We start from the raw sequence: 17331 nt of genomic DNA, 5'->3' as shown, positions 1-17331 counted from the left end.
ATGCCCAAGAATACGGGACATATACAATAGCAACGCTAGGCGTGCTAGTTTAGAGAAACAAGAAAATCAATCCCTGATCCTGCAGGCTTGAGCACTGTTTATGTAGAATATGGAGCTTTAAGCAGTCATTCCAAGAGAGTACTACTCATTGTTGCAGTCTTGCAGAGGCCTACTTCCAAAGCAGCAAAGAAATAAAAATGAGAGAGAGAGAGAGAGAGAGTTAATAAGAACCATGTTCACATATTTGCCATGCACCGGGGGTCCAGAACTATCTACAAAATACGGTAGACAAATATTCGAGACATAAACAACAGGATATGATAGAAGAATCTGGAAATCAATACTAAAGAACCTCAACAACTCATTAAATGCAGCGAGCAAACGTTTTTCATGATCCTAAGCCGTAACCTAGTTTTTGGAATGGAGTTTGTATCTTCTATATAATTCTTTACAACAGCCAATCCATAACCTAGAAACATGATGATGACATTCATCTCTCCCAAATTAAATCTTAAAAAGGATGTTCAATGCCGTCCTTCCCTTCTAAATAAAAATCAATTTCCACAGCCTCATTGGCGCAGTATTTGCTGCAGTTGAAGCACTTGATTCCTTTGCTCTGGAGGCAGGAGATTAATCTGTTCCGGAGTGAGGCTCATGACTTGTTGAAGTAGTGCCTTCTCCATCTCCGGTGTCAACTGGAGATAGCAGCAGCAAAGTTGATCTCAAGATATTAACTAATGATCCAGTTGATATAAAATTCATATAGTTGCAGAGATTTTACCGATTGGTTGCGCCCTGACTGGTTGCCAACACCCATCTGAGCAGGAACTACTGGTGGTGGTCCTGGAAGACCTGGATGCTGTGTTACTGTAGAATTCTCAGGCGGGCCAGACATCCAAGAAGATCCTCTATCCACTTGCATGGAATTTCCACCTTGATTGCTGAATTCTGTCCCTACATGTTGACCTCCTCCCTTGAAAAAAAAAAAAAAAAAAAAAAATGAATAAGGTAGCACAAAAAATTTGCCAAATCATCGAAACCATTCAGCAAAAATAATTTAGACATGGTTGGTAAAAGAAACTAGCAAGGGGCCATTGTATTGAGCATAAAATAGAAAGGTAAAAAAATCTATGAAGCCTATTTCCATTTTTCTGTGGTAACAATTGATCAGGTCAATAAGTTATGCTAGTTTTATCAAACCATAACAAATAGTTCAATATCTGCAATGATGGTGGTGGAGTAACAAAAATATTAATCATTACGAAAGTTCATCCATGTCAACGATTTGTCTACGTTCTAGACCCTCATATGCCTTTAAAAGAATTTGAACAATAACAATAAAAACAATCATTGAATAAATCTCAAACAAACATATATGTACTGACTATGCTAAATTGAAAACTCATATTGGTTAAAATATCTAGTACTCTAAAAGAAAATGATATTTATTCTAGATCTATAATTTCAATAAGTGATGAAGAAAATGAGATTATGTTATGTCATTTTACAGGTGGCAATATAACCAAATCTAATATCTACAAGAATTTTCGCAGTTTTGAACTGGGCTTTATTAAAAATTACAATGGGCAGATGTTAATTCTCTGTTTGCGGAACCTGATTCAAACCAAACACTGCCCATACATGACATGAAAACACAGGCCAATGGTAGCATTTATGTGCGTGCCCAAATCTCACACACTAGAGCAGCTTCATCCATATTATATCAATACACAGCATTTAACATTCAATAACCTACACCCTAAAGACCCCAATCAGCAGAAGTCTCATGACAATCACTAACTTCAAATTGATGATCCAAAAAATGGAGATCACAACCACCTGACTCATCCATCCACAAGATTATTTTGTTTTAATTAAAAAGCAAACTGATTCGATGATGTGCAATTATAAAGGAAAATGGAAAAAATGAAATTTACCTCAGATACCATGTCTTTTTGTTTCAAATCACTCTGATTGACTGGGGACAACCACTTTTATCATATCAAATGTACATAAATGCACGTTACAAGCATTGGTTAGTAAGATTCACCCGAGCGGCACAAGATTGGGAATTGGGAGACATTGCTGACTTCTACAGCGCGTTACAAGCATTGAATCTACATGCTGATAGAGAAGATCATCTCCTTTGGTCGCCCACAGGAAATGCGCGTTTCTCAGTACATTCATTTTACAAGGTACTCTCGGCACACCCCTCCACTGCATTCCCTTGGAAGAGCATTTGGAGGACTAAGGCACCTTTAAAAGTGGCCTTCTTCGTATGGCTAGCATCCCATGAGAGTATACTGACTATCGATAAACTAAAAAGATGTGGCCTCTACCTAATGGATTGGTGCTTTATGTGCAAACACAACAGTGAGACAGCGGACCATTTACTTCTTCATTGTGAAGCTGTCACAGCATTATGGGATGACATCTTTACAAGACTAGGCTTGGCATGGGTAATGCCTAGAAAGGTTGTTGATCTTTTGGCTTGTTGGAGAGGAATCCGGGGCAAGAGGCAGATTGCAGATATTTGGAAAATGGTGCCACTTTGCCTAATGTGGTGCACATGGACCGAGAGGAATAGTCGCTGTTTCGAGGATAAGGAGCGATCTCCGGAAGGCTTTAGGGCTTTCTTTTATCACACTTTAGTATTATGGGCATCCCCTATTGTACTGAATGGCATTTCTTTTTCTGAACTTTATGCTGCTCTTCGCAGCTCTTAGGCTGTAGCAAGGCTCTTTGTATACCCCCTTTGTACTTGGGCCTTGCCCTTTTCCATTCTAATATATTTCTTCTTACTTATCAAAAAAAAAAAATGTACATAAAACTTTGTTTTCATGATCTAAAATCTCATTTCAAGTGTTCTAGGTAAAAAAATTAGGAAATCACATAACCAAACCTCTAGTTAGATCAACCATTCATAGATTTGATATATCCGAAGAGACACTACTGCTGGTGAGTTACCAACTCTTTATTTATGTATGTTGGCAGGGTGAATTTTAAATGGGAACCCAGCTTGTTCAAGAGCTCAATCATGGGTATCCAAAACTCTTCCTCAAATCTCCCATCCTGAGCCGTTGGAAGAAAATGGTTTCTAGACATCCAAGCAAGAAAATGTGTGCATGATTATTTCTATTCCACAAAACCTAATTGTTATCCCCAACAGTTATACAGTAGCGTAATTCCACCAAAAAAAGTATCTACGAAACCTAGAAACCTACCTATTTCTATTCTTAACAATTACTGACTCTCTAAAGTCATCATTACTTGACTTGGAAATGCATACACCTGGACAAGGGAAAGCACAGCGAACCTCTTGCTATTTGCACAATATACCATCAGAATGGAGGGCCCACCTACATACATGATTGAAAGAGTCACCATGTAGGGTGTACTTCAATCTAACATTCCCGTGATGTCCCTCAGAAACCCAAAGAGAGACGATATATTCATGCACCAATCAATAATGGCCATTCCCTTCTCATGTGTACTTCATGTGCACTTGGGCTATGCCTCATTTTCTTATGAATAAAATTCTTGATTACTCAAAAAATAAAAATAAAATAAAAAAGAAGAAATTGTTCCCAAAATAATGGCTGGAAACGTAATACTGCCATCCAATGACTAAAATTACAATACCTGATAGAGTGATTGAGATAGTGGCTGATTTGGAAGTGGTGGCTGCCCCTGTGGAAATGAAAGCCCAATGCTAGCAGGAGGTTTGCCGCCAGGCTGAACAATTTATTGATAAAGAGAAAAATTTCAAACAATTTGTAGCATGTAATACATTTAGCAATGAGAAGTGATCTTCAGCTTACATGAAAAAATGGCTGCGACGGATGCTGAGAAGCACCAGGATGTTGGAAACCCAAATTAGGCCCCATTTGTGGAGCATACTGATGATGGTAAGCTGGAACTGAAGGTAATCTAGGTTGCATTGGCAATGGTGGTTGAAGTGGCAGATGAGAAATTCCAGGTGTCTGTAGTGGCTGTTGCAACTGGTTGGTAGTATTTGGCATTTGAGGTTGTTGAAGCGGAGGTGGCTGTGAAGAAGAATAAAGAGGAAGTGAAGGGATATTAGGAAGTTGTGATGATTGTGGAAGAGACATAGGGGGCATTTGGGAAGTAATGTGTCCCTTAGGTGGCTGTGGCATCTGCAGGGGATGTGATGACATGGGCTGAGCCTGGAGATTTAGTGTAGGAAGAGCAGCAGATGAGACAGGTATCGCAGCTTGATTCTGATGTTGTTTCATTGTAGGAGGGATCTGAGATGCACCGGTTTGCTCCTGCAGACCCACTTGACTTGGTGATGAGTTAGCAGACGGAATATTTGATGGTAGAATAGGCTGTGCTGATTGTTGAGGATGCTGTGACACCGTTGGCTGGATATTTGGAATCTAAAGACAAACCAAAATTTAGCAAATACATTAAAGCAAGAGATACAACCTACAGGGCCAAAGCCTCATAAAGAACAAAAGAATACCGCTTGAGGGGGCTGGACCATTCCAAGCATAATTTGTGCCTGTTGAAATAATAGTATCAAATGTCAAACGAGCATGTTAAGGTAATATATTACAATAACTGAAAAAAAAAAAAAAAAACTATGCAATTACATAACCATCCATGGCATATATCACCCAAGCATGGTACTATACATCTCATTCGTCAAGAAACTTGTAACTAACCTGCAAATTCCTAGACAAACCAAGGGAAAATTGCCTTATATTATTCTCAGATACTAAAAGTATCGCGGATGCTGTATCGCAAGATTGCATAAAGAACTAATAAAACTGGTCACTGCTCAGCCAACTAAACCTTTAATGTTTTCTTGAATTTCGAAATATATATACCCTAACAAGTTTAATAACTTGTTAATGTATTTTAGAAACATTAGTCTGAACTTGGTATTACAAGGGGCAGGGATAGAGAAAACACAGTCTATCACAGATATATCCAAAATAAACATAAAAGAATTGGTTCTCTCTCTCATCACCTTGCCGACTAATTGTATTTGACTTTGATATTAATTCCAGCATGGGCAGAAACAGTCTAGCAAATTGTCACTTGAACTTTGTTATGACACTTGCTAGTGTTCACAATGCCTACGCTCTTGGTATATGTCTCATTATCCTAGGATGATATTCCCTATATTTTTCAATACTTTCAAAATAGAGTTTTAAGGTGTGATTCTGTACAAGGAAAACAATTTCTGAAACAAGTATTTGTACAATTACCAAATTTCTTAGGAGAAAAAATAGCCCACCATCTACATTTGAATATAACAAGAAGTGTGAGGTGGAAGCAAAGGAAGTAACTGTAGACCAATAAATCAACATAAGTTAAACTTGGCAGACAACTATTTCATATCAGAAATAATAACTAAGAAGAATGTTCGCAATCCTAAAGGAAGAACAATTTATATGCCAAAAAAATGGACCTGTTTTCTCATAAAAATCAAAGACACTCTTCCCTTTCCCAAATCCCTCCCATCATGACAGTTTAGCCCAAGAACTCCCAAGTTCAAAGGTACCACTTGTATGAAGTTGGGTAAACAAGAAACAGTTCCTAGTGGAGTCTTTTCTCGGTATTACTAATATGGAATTAGGCGGTTCAGATTATGCACAAAAAATCAACGCAATCTCTAACAAAAGTAACGACATAAAATAGAAAAATATAATAAAAATAACAGTGCTCCTAGATAATTAAATAACACTTGCAAACACCACTTGGACAAATAGATTCAATTTTAGCATTGGCTTAAATGAATTTGATTCTTAAAACAAAAAGAAACAATAACACAAAATAAAACCCTAATTGCACGAAGTGTTTCATCATTGAAGAAAACACCGAATTTCACACCCCTTCAAAATGGGAAAAAAATAAATGAAACGAAACAGGTCTTTTTCTAAACCTAAAAATAAATACCTGAAAAAGGGCTTTGGTTAGGAGCGGGTTCTGGATGAGGATCTGCCTCGCCTGTTGCTGGTTCTGTTCGATCAGAGTCTGTAGTGGGATAAAACAAATACGTTATAGCAATTATTTTTTACGAGATATGAGGTGGTGTCTGGAGAAAAGAAAGTTCCGGAAGTAAGCAAAGGAAGGTAGGAATGAGGAAACAAAATTCAGTTCAAGAAAATTGGAGAGAGAGAGAGAGAGAGAGAGAGAGAGATGATGGTTGACCTTCATCTGAGACATGATTTCATAGAGCTGGTGCTTAGACATTCCAGCAAAGTTAGCCGATATGCCGTCACCGGCGACTTGTTTTCCCGCCATTGTTTCAGAGGGGAAGAGACCGTTTTCAACCTTTAGGGAGGAAGTAGGGATTTTATTTGTTTTATGTTGGGTTAGCCTGAGTTCACCGGTCGGAAAAAATGGTTAATTCTTTTCTTCTATTTCTCTTCTTGCTTCCTTATTTTTCTTATTTGTTTTTTCAAAATAGTTCATTTTAATAAATATTTTTTTTACTAAAACTTATTTTAATAAATTAGATTAAGAAAATACGAAATGACATAAAAAAATGATTAATTATTTTATTTTTTTAAAATAATTATATTTCTTATATAATTTTAAATAAAATAATTATATTTCTTATATAATTTTCGAAGCATTTTTTTTACTTATATTAAGTCAATTCTTTCAATTAATTCTATTATAATTATTTAAACAATTTTGATTTCTTACTGCTGTTTTTTATTTCTCATTTAATTTATTTTTTTAAAATGGCCCCTTAAAAAAAGAAAATACCATTTAGTTTTTATTTTCCAATATAAATAACTATAAATTTAAATAATAAAGGACAAAATTCATTCATTAACATTTTGTCTTCTTTCCATTAAACCACATCATCCATTCATGCGTTAGAAAAAACTTCTTGTTTTGTTTATAGAATTTTGTCTTCATAGTAGTTGACTCAAGTAGTAAAGGCCTTAATTTTGATAGTATGATCTCTCGAGATCTTAAGATTCAAATCTTATTAGGTGCAAATAATTTTTAAAAGCCATCAAATTAAGAGAACTTCCCATTAAATGACCCGATATGTACTTATAAGAATCTCCTTGTTGAGGACTTATGACCCGATATGACCCGACTCAACTTTATCTCATTATTACAAACGAGGACTTGTCGAGACTTTTTTCTCAAACACTTGATATCATTAAAAAGCTATTAGTTGACTGATAATACCACATTAGCAAAGTATAATAGAAGATGATAGTTCAGGATATAACATAACTCTTAAATCATGACTTAGATATTGCAAGTATAACTTCAAAGTGTTGGTCCAAGTGATGAAGGTCTTGGTCTTGGGATATTACTCACATCAAGGTCTAAAGTTCAACATATCATGGGTGTAAATAATTATTTTGGGCCACACTTCTCGGTGCAAACTTTCGAGGGTGTGGAGCACAAGACCGAAGTTTACTTTGCAGGAGTGGGTCCGAATGGCCCTAACTTGGAGAGGTTCCTTGCTATTAAAAAAATAAAAAAAAAAATTAGAAAGGTTAAAGAAAAGAAAACGTACTGCAAGTAATGCCCCTACGCAATAGTTGGGTCTTTTGGGGAGTAATTTTGTTGTCCAAGCATGGAGCTATTCCCCACTATTGATGGGATGTTGGGTCATTAAGAAGACAAAATGTTTTGATCAGCCTTGCTATAAAGTAGAAACCCAATCAAAGCAGAGCAAAACCAAAAGGATGGAATCATGCCTAAAGTGCCATATATCATTGAAAAGCCCTATGCTTGTCTCTGATTTCAAATGCATCAACATTATGCAATTTGGGATTCTGTTGAAGTTGTTACGACAATTTCACTTCCTTTCAATTTTATTTTGATTTGTTCAACATGTTTTTTTTTTCCTTAATGGATGTTGAATTATTCAATTTTCAATTTCCCAACGAGATCAATTAGATGTTGAATCACTCTAGTGGATTGGGATTATTCATAGGTTTGTGGTGTTCATCCCTACAAAGCAGAATTTTCCTAATGTAAATATCCAAAGAAGTGTCGTTTAGACTTAGGAAGAACGGCTAGTGTGATAGAATTGGCAGGAGAAAGTTAAGAAGCTTAGACAAACTTGAATTGTTCTTTAATTTTCTCTGATGATACAAGACTTGCCTCTTGTAAAAGACGAAAAAAGTGTCAACTTAGCCAAGTCTCTATTCAAATCTTGAGGCTCGATGGCTCAGTAACACCATTGTATCTGTAAAGTTCAGTAATAAACATTGCTACAGAACATTGAATATCTTCGTATGTATTCCAAGGGCATCGAACCCACAAAATTCTACAGTTATATCCTCTTCTATTGTTGTACAAGAAAAAAATGTGTACATGATTTTAAATGGAAAGAATGAGAAAGAATTCCTATACCATCTTTTCTATTCACACAAAAGAATAGATCAACCAGGAAATCTGCTCTTACTCATAACATGTTACCAATTGCACTTATTGATGTTCCTCTAATCAATGGGGAGGATTGTGTTCTTGATTGGCGATTGATTCTTTGGGAGAAATTTCCTTCCTCGGGTCTAGGTGATGTTATGGTTGGTGTCATTTCCCCGCCAGAACTTCTTGGTGTCATCACCTTTGAGCTCAGCCCTCTAACAAGTCGAGGAGACAAGTAAGATCTAGAACAGGCGGCACTTCTTGGAGATAAGTTCACTTGCTCCAAAGCTTGGAACTGGAGCTTTGAGGGATAGTCCCTTACACAGCCAATTCGGGGTCCAGCTCCTGTTGTCCATTTGCAAGATAATTGCTTACCTAATTGATAGGACTTCATTTCTTTATGTGAATTAATCCTTTTGAGAATTGATTCTTCAGGAATGATTTCCACTTCATTCTCTTCATGTTGTTCATTAAACTCATTCTGCTTCGGAACCATTTGATCTTGTTCAGAAGGAAATACTTCTTCTACCGTTTCGTAACCATCCATGGGTGATTCAGCTGGCAAACTGTTACAACTTGGTCCCAAATTTTGATTTTGACTGTCTAACCTCTTATACAATTCATTCCTTATTGGTATTTCAAGGTTAGCCAATTTTTTACCATGACTACGTAACCGGCTTGACATCGGCAGTTCCAATGCAGCAGTAGTCTCATCTTCTATCAAATAAGTTTTCTCTTGAGTTAAATTGGTCCCTTCGGTCTCTAAGCCACTCAGCTTTTGAGTCATGTCCTCTTCAGATGAACTTCTAAGATGAATACTGCTTCTTTGCTTGCTAAACAATTCATCTTCCTCATCATCTGGACTCATCTGAATAAACCAGAAAATAACATTCTCAGCATACTGGCTTCTAATTATTATCTGTAACAAAAAAAGGACAAGCATTTTGAAGAATATAAAGCCCCATTGTGTTTACCTTCACATCTGTGAGACTCACGTTATTCCCTTTGAGAAAGGAGATCAAGTCCTTAAAATTTTCTTCTGTGGGGCGATAATGACCACTGTGAGGCCAAACTGCCTGATGAAGTAGCGAAAATTATTATAAAGAAACTGTGGTGAAAATGGAACTATAATTGAACAGAAGAAAAATCTACTAGTTTTTTCCATTAAAAATGGAACTATAATTGAACAGAAGAAAAATCTATTAGTTTTTTCCATTCTTATGCCATGATAATTCCTTGAGATATGATGCAATAGCTATACCTTTAGGATGCCTTCCTCAATAACTAATCTCCCTGCAGCAGACGTAGCTCCTCCAGCCAAGAAGCTAGAATGCTGAAAATTACCTTTCTTCTTCTTGCCAACATACAAGGTCATGGATGTGCTTAGGACAAAAATCCACTTGGCATCCTTGTCTTCTTCAGTGGTGTCAAGGAGCTTCTCTGACTGTTTGTAGAAGAACTTTCCATCCTCCACAACAACTTCATAGGCCATCCTTTCCATCTATAAAAGGGTGAAAAAAGAAGGGAGAAAAACTATCATTAAATAACGTGAAAACAAATTAAAATAAAGGATGATAAAGTAAAGAAATAAAGGCTTACCGGACCCAAATATTTGATACACTGCTGCTGGAGTTTTGATCGAGGGCATTTTTCGACAAGATTTACTTCCTTCCCTTCTCCTATATCCAGCCTGAATTTCCAAAACCAGCATATTTATATTTAAATCTAAATGCTTGACATGTGGAATCAAAATTCTCAGTACTGAAGGAAAACATTTTGAGGAAAGAATATTACCAGTAGAAGAAGGGTTCTTTACTCCGACAATGAAGCCAATTATCATAATAATAGTGTAAATTATGTCCATATCGATGCCGTGGGTCAATCTGTTTTAGACAGATTAAAAATAAATAAAAATAAAAAATAAAAGTAAAGAATGATGAAGTAAAGAGGGCAAATTCTTAAGCTATTTTTTTCTGGTGCAATTGACTTACAGCTTCAAGCCAGTGTTGTAAAGCAAGTTTCTGAGCTCTATCATTCTTTGATAAACCTTTTCCGACCTGCAGTAACAAAGAGATGTTTAAACTTTGAAATAAATAACAAAACACAAAAGCAGAGCATTACAGAAAATATGTTTAAAATTTACCTTGGCTGCTCTTGTTCTTGCTCTTGACCATCGCGAAATGGCAGTTTCATGCTTCTCAATATCAAAGAATGATATAGAACTTCTTTTTAGTTCAGCAAAATCTAAGAGCTTCCACCTATCATTAAAACATAATTACATTAGCACTTGAAAGAAAGACAGCAGATTTTTGTACAAAAGGACAGTGTTGGTGCATGTAAACAGGATGTATACCAGCTCTGCTCAACTAGAACTGCACAATCTGCCAGCTTCCTTCTGGTTCGGAAGCTTTTGTACACTTTCTGCAACTTTAGTGCAGCCACATGCTTGGCATTGGGGGGATCCAAATTTGCCAATGATTGGATCATCGCCACATGATCATCTGATCTTGGGGATTGATTATCCATCACTTTGTTTTGTTGTATTTTTGACTCAATGTGCATATTATCCTCTAATGAAGGAGCCTTGACTGAGACCATTTCTTCCAATTCTCCACTCTTAAAGCTAGAAGATGCTTCTATTTTCATCTTCCCACAACATAAGGATCTGAATATCATGGGTTCAGAATCTCGACTATTGAAACTGACAGATCGCACTGGAGTTTTCACTTCATCCTTCCCAAAACTGATGGACTTGACAATGATAGATTCTAAGCCATTTTCCAAGTCACTGTAATTGGAAAATGGGCAGGAAAAAGAAATCCCCATTTTACAAGGAAAGGTGTCTTGGCAATACTAAAATCAAATTCCTGTCAAAACAAAACGAATACATAGAAGTTAATGGAAGTAACATGATTTATAATGCATCATGAATAGCAAACGTATCAAATAAAGGACCATAGCAAGCTGCTGTCAATATGAACTGCAAAAATCTTTAAAATTTGAGAAACCAGAGAAATCTTCAAAACAAACAATCAAAATATGAGCTTCAATCTACGAAACCTATGGATTCAAAAGTATTGATTGGAACGGGAAAAAGCTAAGAAACGCCACTTTCTCTTAATAACATTGTCTAAAAGGTAGGATGATAAATGTTTGATATAACTGCGGAAGACAAGCATGTCATTTTCCCATCAACCAAACAATAATTTGCTGAGAAACCCATTAGAAAAGACCATGGATCTGGCAAACCGATGATTCAAAAAAATAATTTTCAAACCGAGAGGAAAAAAGAGCAAAACACTTATCTTTGAAACATAAAACCCACTACAGAAAACACTAACTACCCATTTTCATTCAAAGAGAAGATTTCTCCAGCTGAAAAAGCCATTTCTCAAGCGAATAATCTAAAGAAATCAGAATAATATACCATGTCATCATCATATTCCAACTCACAGCACCCAGAGCACGCATTTCATCAGAGAATATGATAAAATAACAAAGGCTGAAGCAGATATATAAATTTGTATACCATTCTGTGGCTCCCTCTCTGTGAACTAGAAAACAGATCAGCAACAAGAAAACCATACAAGGCAGAACAACATTAAAGAAGGGACCTTCAAAACCGAAAATAGAAGTGCTGTACCTTAAATTGAGGATCAATGATTGAACCAAGAAATGTGTGTATTAATGGAAAATAACTCCGAATTTAATGGGTGGGTGGCCAATTTTATTTTTTTTGGTTCTTAGTGAGAGGGCTGGCTTCCAAAGATAATATTGCAAGGAGAGGCTTCTCTCTCACTTTCTATAGCAAAGCTAAAACTTGGAACGTTTTTCAACTTCAGCCGCTGAGTGTGTTATATAGTGGAGAGAGAGGGAGAGCGCCATTTTCCAACCACATGGGGAGGACTGGAAGAAGGACGTAATTTGGAAGTAGCCCCCGACCATACTTCTCAAAATTTTCCGACTTCTTATTCGCGATTTTATTTTATGCATTTAATTAAAATAATTATTTCATTAAAAGCTTTTGCAATCGCTTTTGCTTTATTTTTATACAAATGGAACTGATTATTTTATTATTTTAATATAAAATAATTATTTTAACTAATTATATTAATAAAATGTATAAAAAATACATAAAAATAATTATATATAGCAAGTTTGTTTACACAATTAAGATGAGATATTTTGTTGAAAGTTTAATAAAATATTATTATAATATAATTTTTTAATATTAATTTTATTTTGAGATTTGAAAATGTTGAATTATTTATTATATTTTGTATAAAAATTTAAAAAAATTGTAATAATGAGTTTAAATTTAGGTAAACAAACGAGGACTTATTTTTTTATAATACAGATTAATTTTTTGTTTACTTTGTTTCCTCTAATTTTCTTTTACGCCATGTTTATTCCTCTAACTTTAGGAATCCAAATGGATGCTATAATGTTCATAAATCTTGATTCTTGGAATATTTCTTTGAGAAATATTAAGCTTTATTTGAGATTTGACCATTTTTTATTCTCTAGGCTTGGCAATACATTTATTTTTATTATTATTATTATTATTATTATTATTATTATTATTATTATTATTTATTATTAATGGTAAAGGAAAGCACTCGGTATGTACTTTGATATGAAATGGGCAATTTTTAATAGAGCGATATATGCAATGAGCTTTTACTCGTACTCTTCTGTGTGTTTGGTAATAAGAAGATTTTGCTTGATTTTTCCGGAAATTGTCATTATCTCGTAGAGGTCAATTTCACAAGAAGTCAGTGTCATCTTTGGAATTTTTTTGTCCCTTTTATTTTAAAATTATGTTGTATAAATATTTATATAGTAAGCTTACAGCATTGACAATGATCTAGTTATTATTAAGTCTAAAATTTTAAAAAAATTTGAGGTTCAAAGCCGTTAAAGAAACTAGTCCACGTTGGAATATTTATCCTAAAGTTAAAATAATAATATAATATTATATATTTTAATAATTTTTTTAATAATTTCTTTTATATTTTACAAATTCACTTTATATATTAATTAAAAATTTAAATTTTATTTACAATTATTATTTCTCAACTATTTTTTTCCTCAACCTAATTATCCAACATAATATTTTTAGAGTAAAATATTATTTTGGAAATGAATAGTAGCTGACCAAATTTAAAGAAAGAAATGATTTACTGTAACTCAAAAGTAGAGTCTATAAATTTTGATTAGTCCAATGCAAACCAATTTTATTCAAATTAGCCAAAATTTGACTAAGCATTGGCATTTAGCTAGGCTGCCAGTGCTTTAAGGAAATAGTTAGTGAATAAGATAATATGAGAATTATGTGAATAGTAATTAAATGGTTTGAGTTACGATGTTTTATTAGATTTTAAAAAATGAAAAAATTGAGAATTTCAAATTAAAAAGTGTTTGTATTCTAACGATATTTAAAAATGATACGAGATGAAAAATTTTGAAGTGAGATGAAACCATTTACGAACAACCCCAAAATAAAATATAAAGTAATGCTCTTCTTCATCTTAGATGTTGTAATCTCCGGTCACATTTCGCGATGTAGCACTTCTTAAATGTTTCCCATTTAAGTGACTAAAAGAAAAAATCATTCGAAATGTTTCATATTATTCGGTGTGATTAAAAAATAATTAAGATGAAAAATGATTTGATGTAACTTGGCAAGAATAGAAGTTCAAGGTCAAGAATATTTGAGTATTTTGGAAAGTGAAAGCTCAAGGCCTTGGAAACTTCATGCATTTTTCTGGTAAGCCTCACGTGTTGACTTGAATATCCCACAAGAAGGGTTGGATGGGTTAATACCAACAAAAAGTCTACTTGGAAAAATAAACAACAAAAAGTCCTTTAGAATGGAAAAATAATGGATACGAAACGTTCAAGCTTATGATGGGACATCAAGTTTTTATATGAACAAATTATACATAAATATATATATAAAGAGATAGAGGAGGATGAATTATTTCCCTTTTATAATTTTATTTTTAGGATAATGTTCATCTAAAAGAAATTGAAGAATTCAAATAAGATAGTTTGATCTTCTGAATATTTTTTTTAAATAAAAAATAGATTTCATTCATTCATAAAAGTGAAGTTACAGTTATGACTTGATACATACATGAAAAATTTTATAGTACAAGCCAACTATTCACATATCGGATTTCACCAGTACACAAATTTATCACCAGTACACAAATTTATTTATGACTGATATGGTCTTAACTTTTACAACTCTTTACAGATAAACTGTTTGAGAGACCACACTCTGTCTATAGCAAAAATTCCAAACCCCACCCTCTAGAGAAATTTGATTTTCTGAATTATATAATGACAATTGTGAGTGAGATTTACATATTTTGAAGAAAATTAAATCCTTAAAGTTTTTATTCAAATTAATTCGAGGCTCAGAATAAGATAGAGATAGATATATAAAATAAGTTTAATAATCTTTACTCTGCGCCATAGAATTCGGATAACCGATTTTAGAAATTCCAAATTCTATTATTTTGACAGTGAAAAGGCAAGTGCTTTCCAGGTATTCTTCCAATAATTCTCAATATCCTATTTTTGGACCCCTTCCCCACTAAAGAAAAGGAAAGCCTACCATCTTTGTACTTTAAAATATGTGTTTCAATATATATAAACTTTTTGTCTCTGTTTTGGTTGATGATAGGGTATACTAGTCAATCCCACCGTCCACTCTCCGCCGGCCTAAATGGCCTGTGAGTTGGCTCCGCCGCATCTGTACCATCCGATTCTAGATATTTGGTTATGTTTAAGTTTTTCCTATTCATCTTGAGAAAAATAACGTGAAGATTTTTGTCAACAAATCTAAAACAGGCAACTCCAATGCTCCTTTCATGATGTGGATCACAAACACATTCGACAAGTCCACAGTTGGATTTAAAAACTGTTATTGTAGTGATCCTCTCCTTTGCCAAGCCAAGGAACAAGGGCACTAGGGGTGTAAGAATAAACCGACAAACCGAAAAATCAGCCCGGGCCAGTTGGTTCGATCCAGTTTTCGACCAGTTCGATACGGAATCAATTTTTTTTTTTTTTAAAAACCGATCAAATCCGGTCTAAAATCGGTTTTATATTTTCCAACACTAAATCGGACCAAACCGATTCACATATTATATATATATTTTTTATTAATTTTTAATATTATATATAATATATATAATTATGTATGAAATAATATATTATAATTTATAACATAACATTTTAATCTTAAACATGAATATTTATTTGAACATATGTTTTAAATAGAAAATATATATATTAAATATAGTTTATTGTCTAATAAATTCTCAATATGTTTTTTTTATAAATACATTAGTAATATTAATATACTTAATATATTAAATGTGATGACCCGCTTTTGAGTGCATTTTCGCGGAAATAATTGTTTTTATTTTAATTAATATATCAGTTATTTTATTTTAATTTAATTGCGTTTTAAAAATTGGGTTTTAATTTAATTTAATTTATTTGAGGTTGTGTTTTATTTCTTTAAGTTGTTTTGTGGTTTTAATCTTTTTGGCGGTTTGTTTCGTTTTCCCGGAGTGAGGATTGGACCTCATCTCTTTTCACATCTTTTTCCTTTTTTCTCTTTTTCCTTTTTATTTTTCCCTTCTTTTCCTTTTTTCCTTCTTTTTTTTTTCTTTTTTTTTTTCTTTTCTTTCTCTCCTCTCCCGCTCGACCGAACCCCCCCCGTGCTCTCTCTCTCTCCTCCCTCTCCCTCGCGCCGGCTCTCTCTCTCTTCCAGCCCATCGCCGTCCGGCCACCAACCGGACCCCCACCGGTCCCAAAAGTTCCCCCTCCCTCCGGCGCACCACCCCTCCGAAAGCCACCCCCAACCGGCCGGCCATTTGGCCGGAAAAAACCCAACAAGGCCGCACGGATTTCACTCCGATCCGCCGCCGTCGCTCCACCTCCGGCCACCACTTCTTCACCACTTCATCACCGACTCCTTGCCGTCCTAACTCACCCATTTCCGGCCTCCAACGACCACCGGAACAGCTCCTACGAGCTTAGTTTCCGTTTTGGGTAATCCGGCCATTTTCGGCCATTCCGCCGCCACCCACAGCCATTCGTCACTTCCAATAGCTTCACAACCATCCCTAGACCATTCCCTATCAATCTCGTGTCCTAGTTTGTCCCCGTTCAAAAGTGGGATTTTCAAACCCACGGCCACAGTGAATTTTCACTGTGACGTTGCTGTTTTTCCGCCGCTTGCAACGCCGCTTGTTTTCTAAAATTGCCGTATAGCGCTGTAAGTATTTTCCAAACCCTATTTTCAGATTTAAATATATATTGCTCATTCAATTATTTTATTGTTGTTGGTTGTTGATTCCGGACTGAGTCCGAGGAGTTTCGGGGGTCGGATGGATGGAGGACGGAGTTGTCTGTTTATTTGATTTATGTTGGTTGGTTATTTTATTATGCATTGATATGGCATTTCATGGTGCATGCACGTGTGTTTTTTGTTCATGTGTGAAAAGCCTGTGTATTGGGGTGAGTGGTTTTACGGGTGCGTGTGTATCACGAGCCCAAGCCGGGATGGGTTATTATCTCGGTGGAGCTCCTCTGGTCACTAGGGAGCGGAATAAACTGAGTGATGTCCCCTGAGTTGTCGAGAGAGATGACGGGAGCGGGGCTAGGGGATGCTTGGCTACGAACGCGCCGGGCGCGGAACCGGGCATCGCCCTACTCACCGACTCCGTGGCCCTTCGCTGGCGAGGGCTAGAGGATGCTTGGCTACGCACGCGCGGGGCGCGGAACTGGGCATCGCTCGTTAGGTGTCACATGCGTGGTGGTACTCTACGGTGTGACACTGGAGCCAGGGTGTGCGGATGACCCCTAGGGGAGGTCATGGTGCATACGGTTAAAATTGGATAATGGTTTATGAGGCCAAATGGGACT

The 17331-nt window shown here is 35.5% G+C and overlaps 2 protein-coding genes across 2 annotated transcripts; both read right to left on the bottom strand.

Moving 5' to 3' along the window:
- Window positions 1–220: 220 nt before the first annotated feature.
- Window positions 221–6384, bottom strand: LOC122298553 (cleavage stimulating factor 64). Its single transcript, XM_043108360.1, has 7 exons — window positions 6184–6384; window positions 5929–6006; window positions 4487–4525; window positions 3822–4400; window positions 3643–3735; window positions 782–973; window positions 221–695 (listed from the first exon to the last, which is right to left on the bottom strand). Exons 1-7 carry the CDS (start codon window positions 6274–6276, stop codon window positions 570–572), a joined length of 1200 nt encoding a protein of 399 aa, XP_042964294.1. The 5' UTR covers window positions 6277–6384; the 3' UTR covers window positions 221–569.
- A 1846-nt stretch (window positions 6385–8230) lies between these two features.
- On the bottom strand, window positions 8231–12301 carry LOC122298552 (IQ domain-containing protein IQM2-like). Its single transcript, XM_043108359.1, has 9 exons — window positions 12026–12301; window positions 10736–11249; window positions 10526–10640; window positions 10374–10439; window positions 10177–10265; window positions 9982–10072; window positions 9644–9883; window positions 9357–9458; window positions 8231–9250 (listed from the first exon to the last, which is right to left on the bottom strand). Exons 2-9 carry the CDS (start codon window positions 11206–11208, stop codon window positions 8420–8422), a joined length of 2007 nt encoding a protein of 668 aa, XP_042964293.1. The 5' UTR covers window positions 11209–11249; window positions 12026–12301; the 3' UTR covers window positions 8231–8419.
- Between the last annotated feature and the right edge of the window lie 5030 nt (window positions 12302–17331).

The sequence above is a fragment of the Carya illinoinensis genome, chromosome 16 (assembly GCF_018687715.1).
Source record: "Carya illinoinensis cultivar Pawnee chromosome 16, C.illinoinensisPawnee_v1, whole genome shotgun sequence".
Lineage (NCBI taxonomy): Eukaryota > Viridiplantae > Streptophyta > Magnoliopsida > Fagales > Juglandaceae > Carya > Carya illinoinensis.
Note: the sequence above shows the minus strand (reverse complement) of the source record. Positions and strands in the feature narration are given on the sequence as shown.

Coding starts and splice junctions, on each gene's coding strand:
- LOC122298553 (XM_043108360.1), bottom strand. CDS start 6,276: ATGGCGGGAAAACAAGTCGCCGGTGACGGCATATCGGCTAACTTTGCT. Junction 4,526..5,928: donor TAACCAAAGCCCTTTTTCAG/GTATTTATTTTT, acceptor TTATTTCAACAG/GCACAAATTATGCTTGGAAT. Junction 974..3,642: donor TATCTCAATCACTCTATCAG/GTATTGTAATTT, acceptor TTTTTTTTCAAG/GGAGGAGGTCAACATGTAGG.
- LOC122298552 (XM_043108359.1), bottom strand. CDS start 11,208: ATGGGGATTTCTTTTTCCTGCCCATTTTCCAATTACAGTGACTTGGAA. Junction 10,266..10,373: donor TACAACACTGGCTTGAAGCT/GTAAGTCAATTG, acceptor TGTCTAAAACAG/ATTGACCCACGGCATCGATA. Junction 9,884..9,981: donor GTATCAAATATTTGGGTCCG/GTAAGCCTTTAT, acceptor ACCCTTTTATAG/ATGGAAAGGATGGCCTATGA.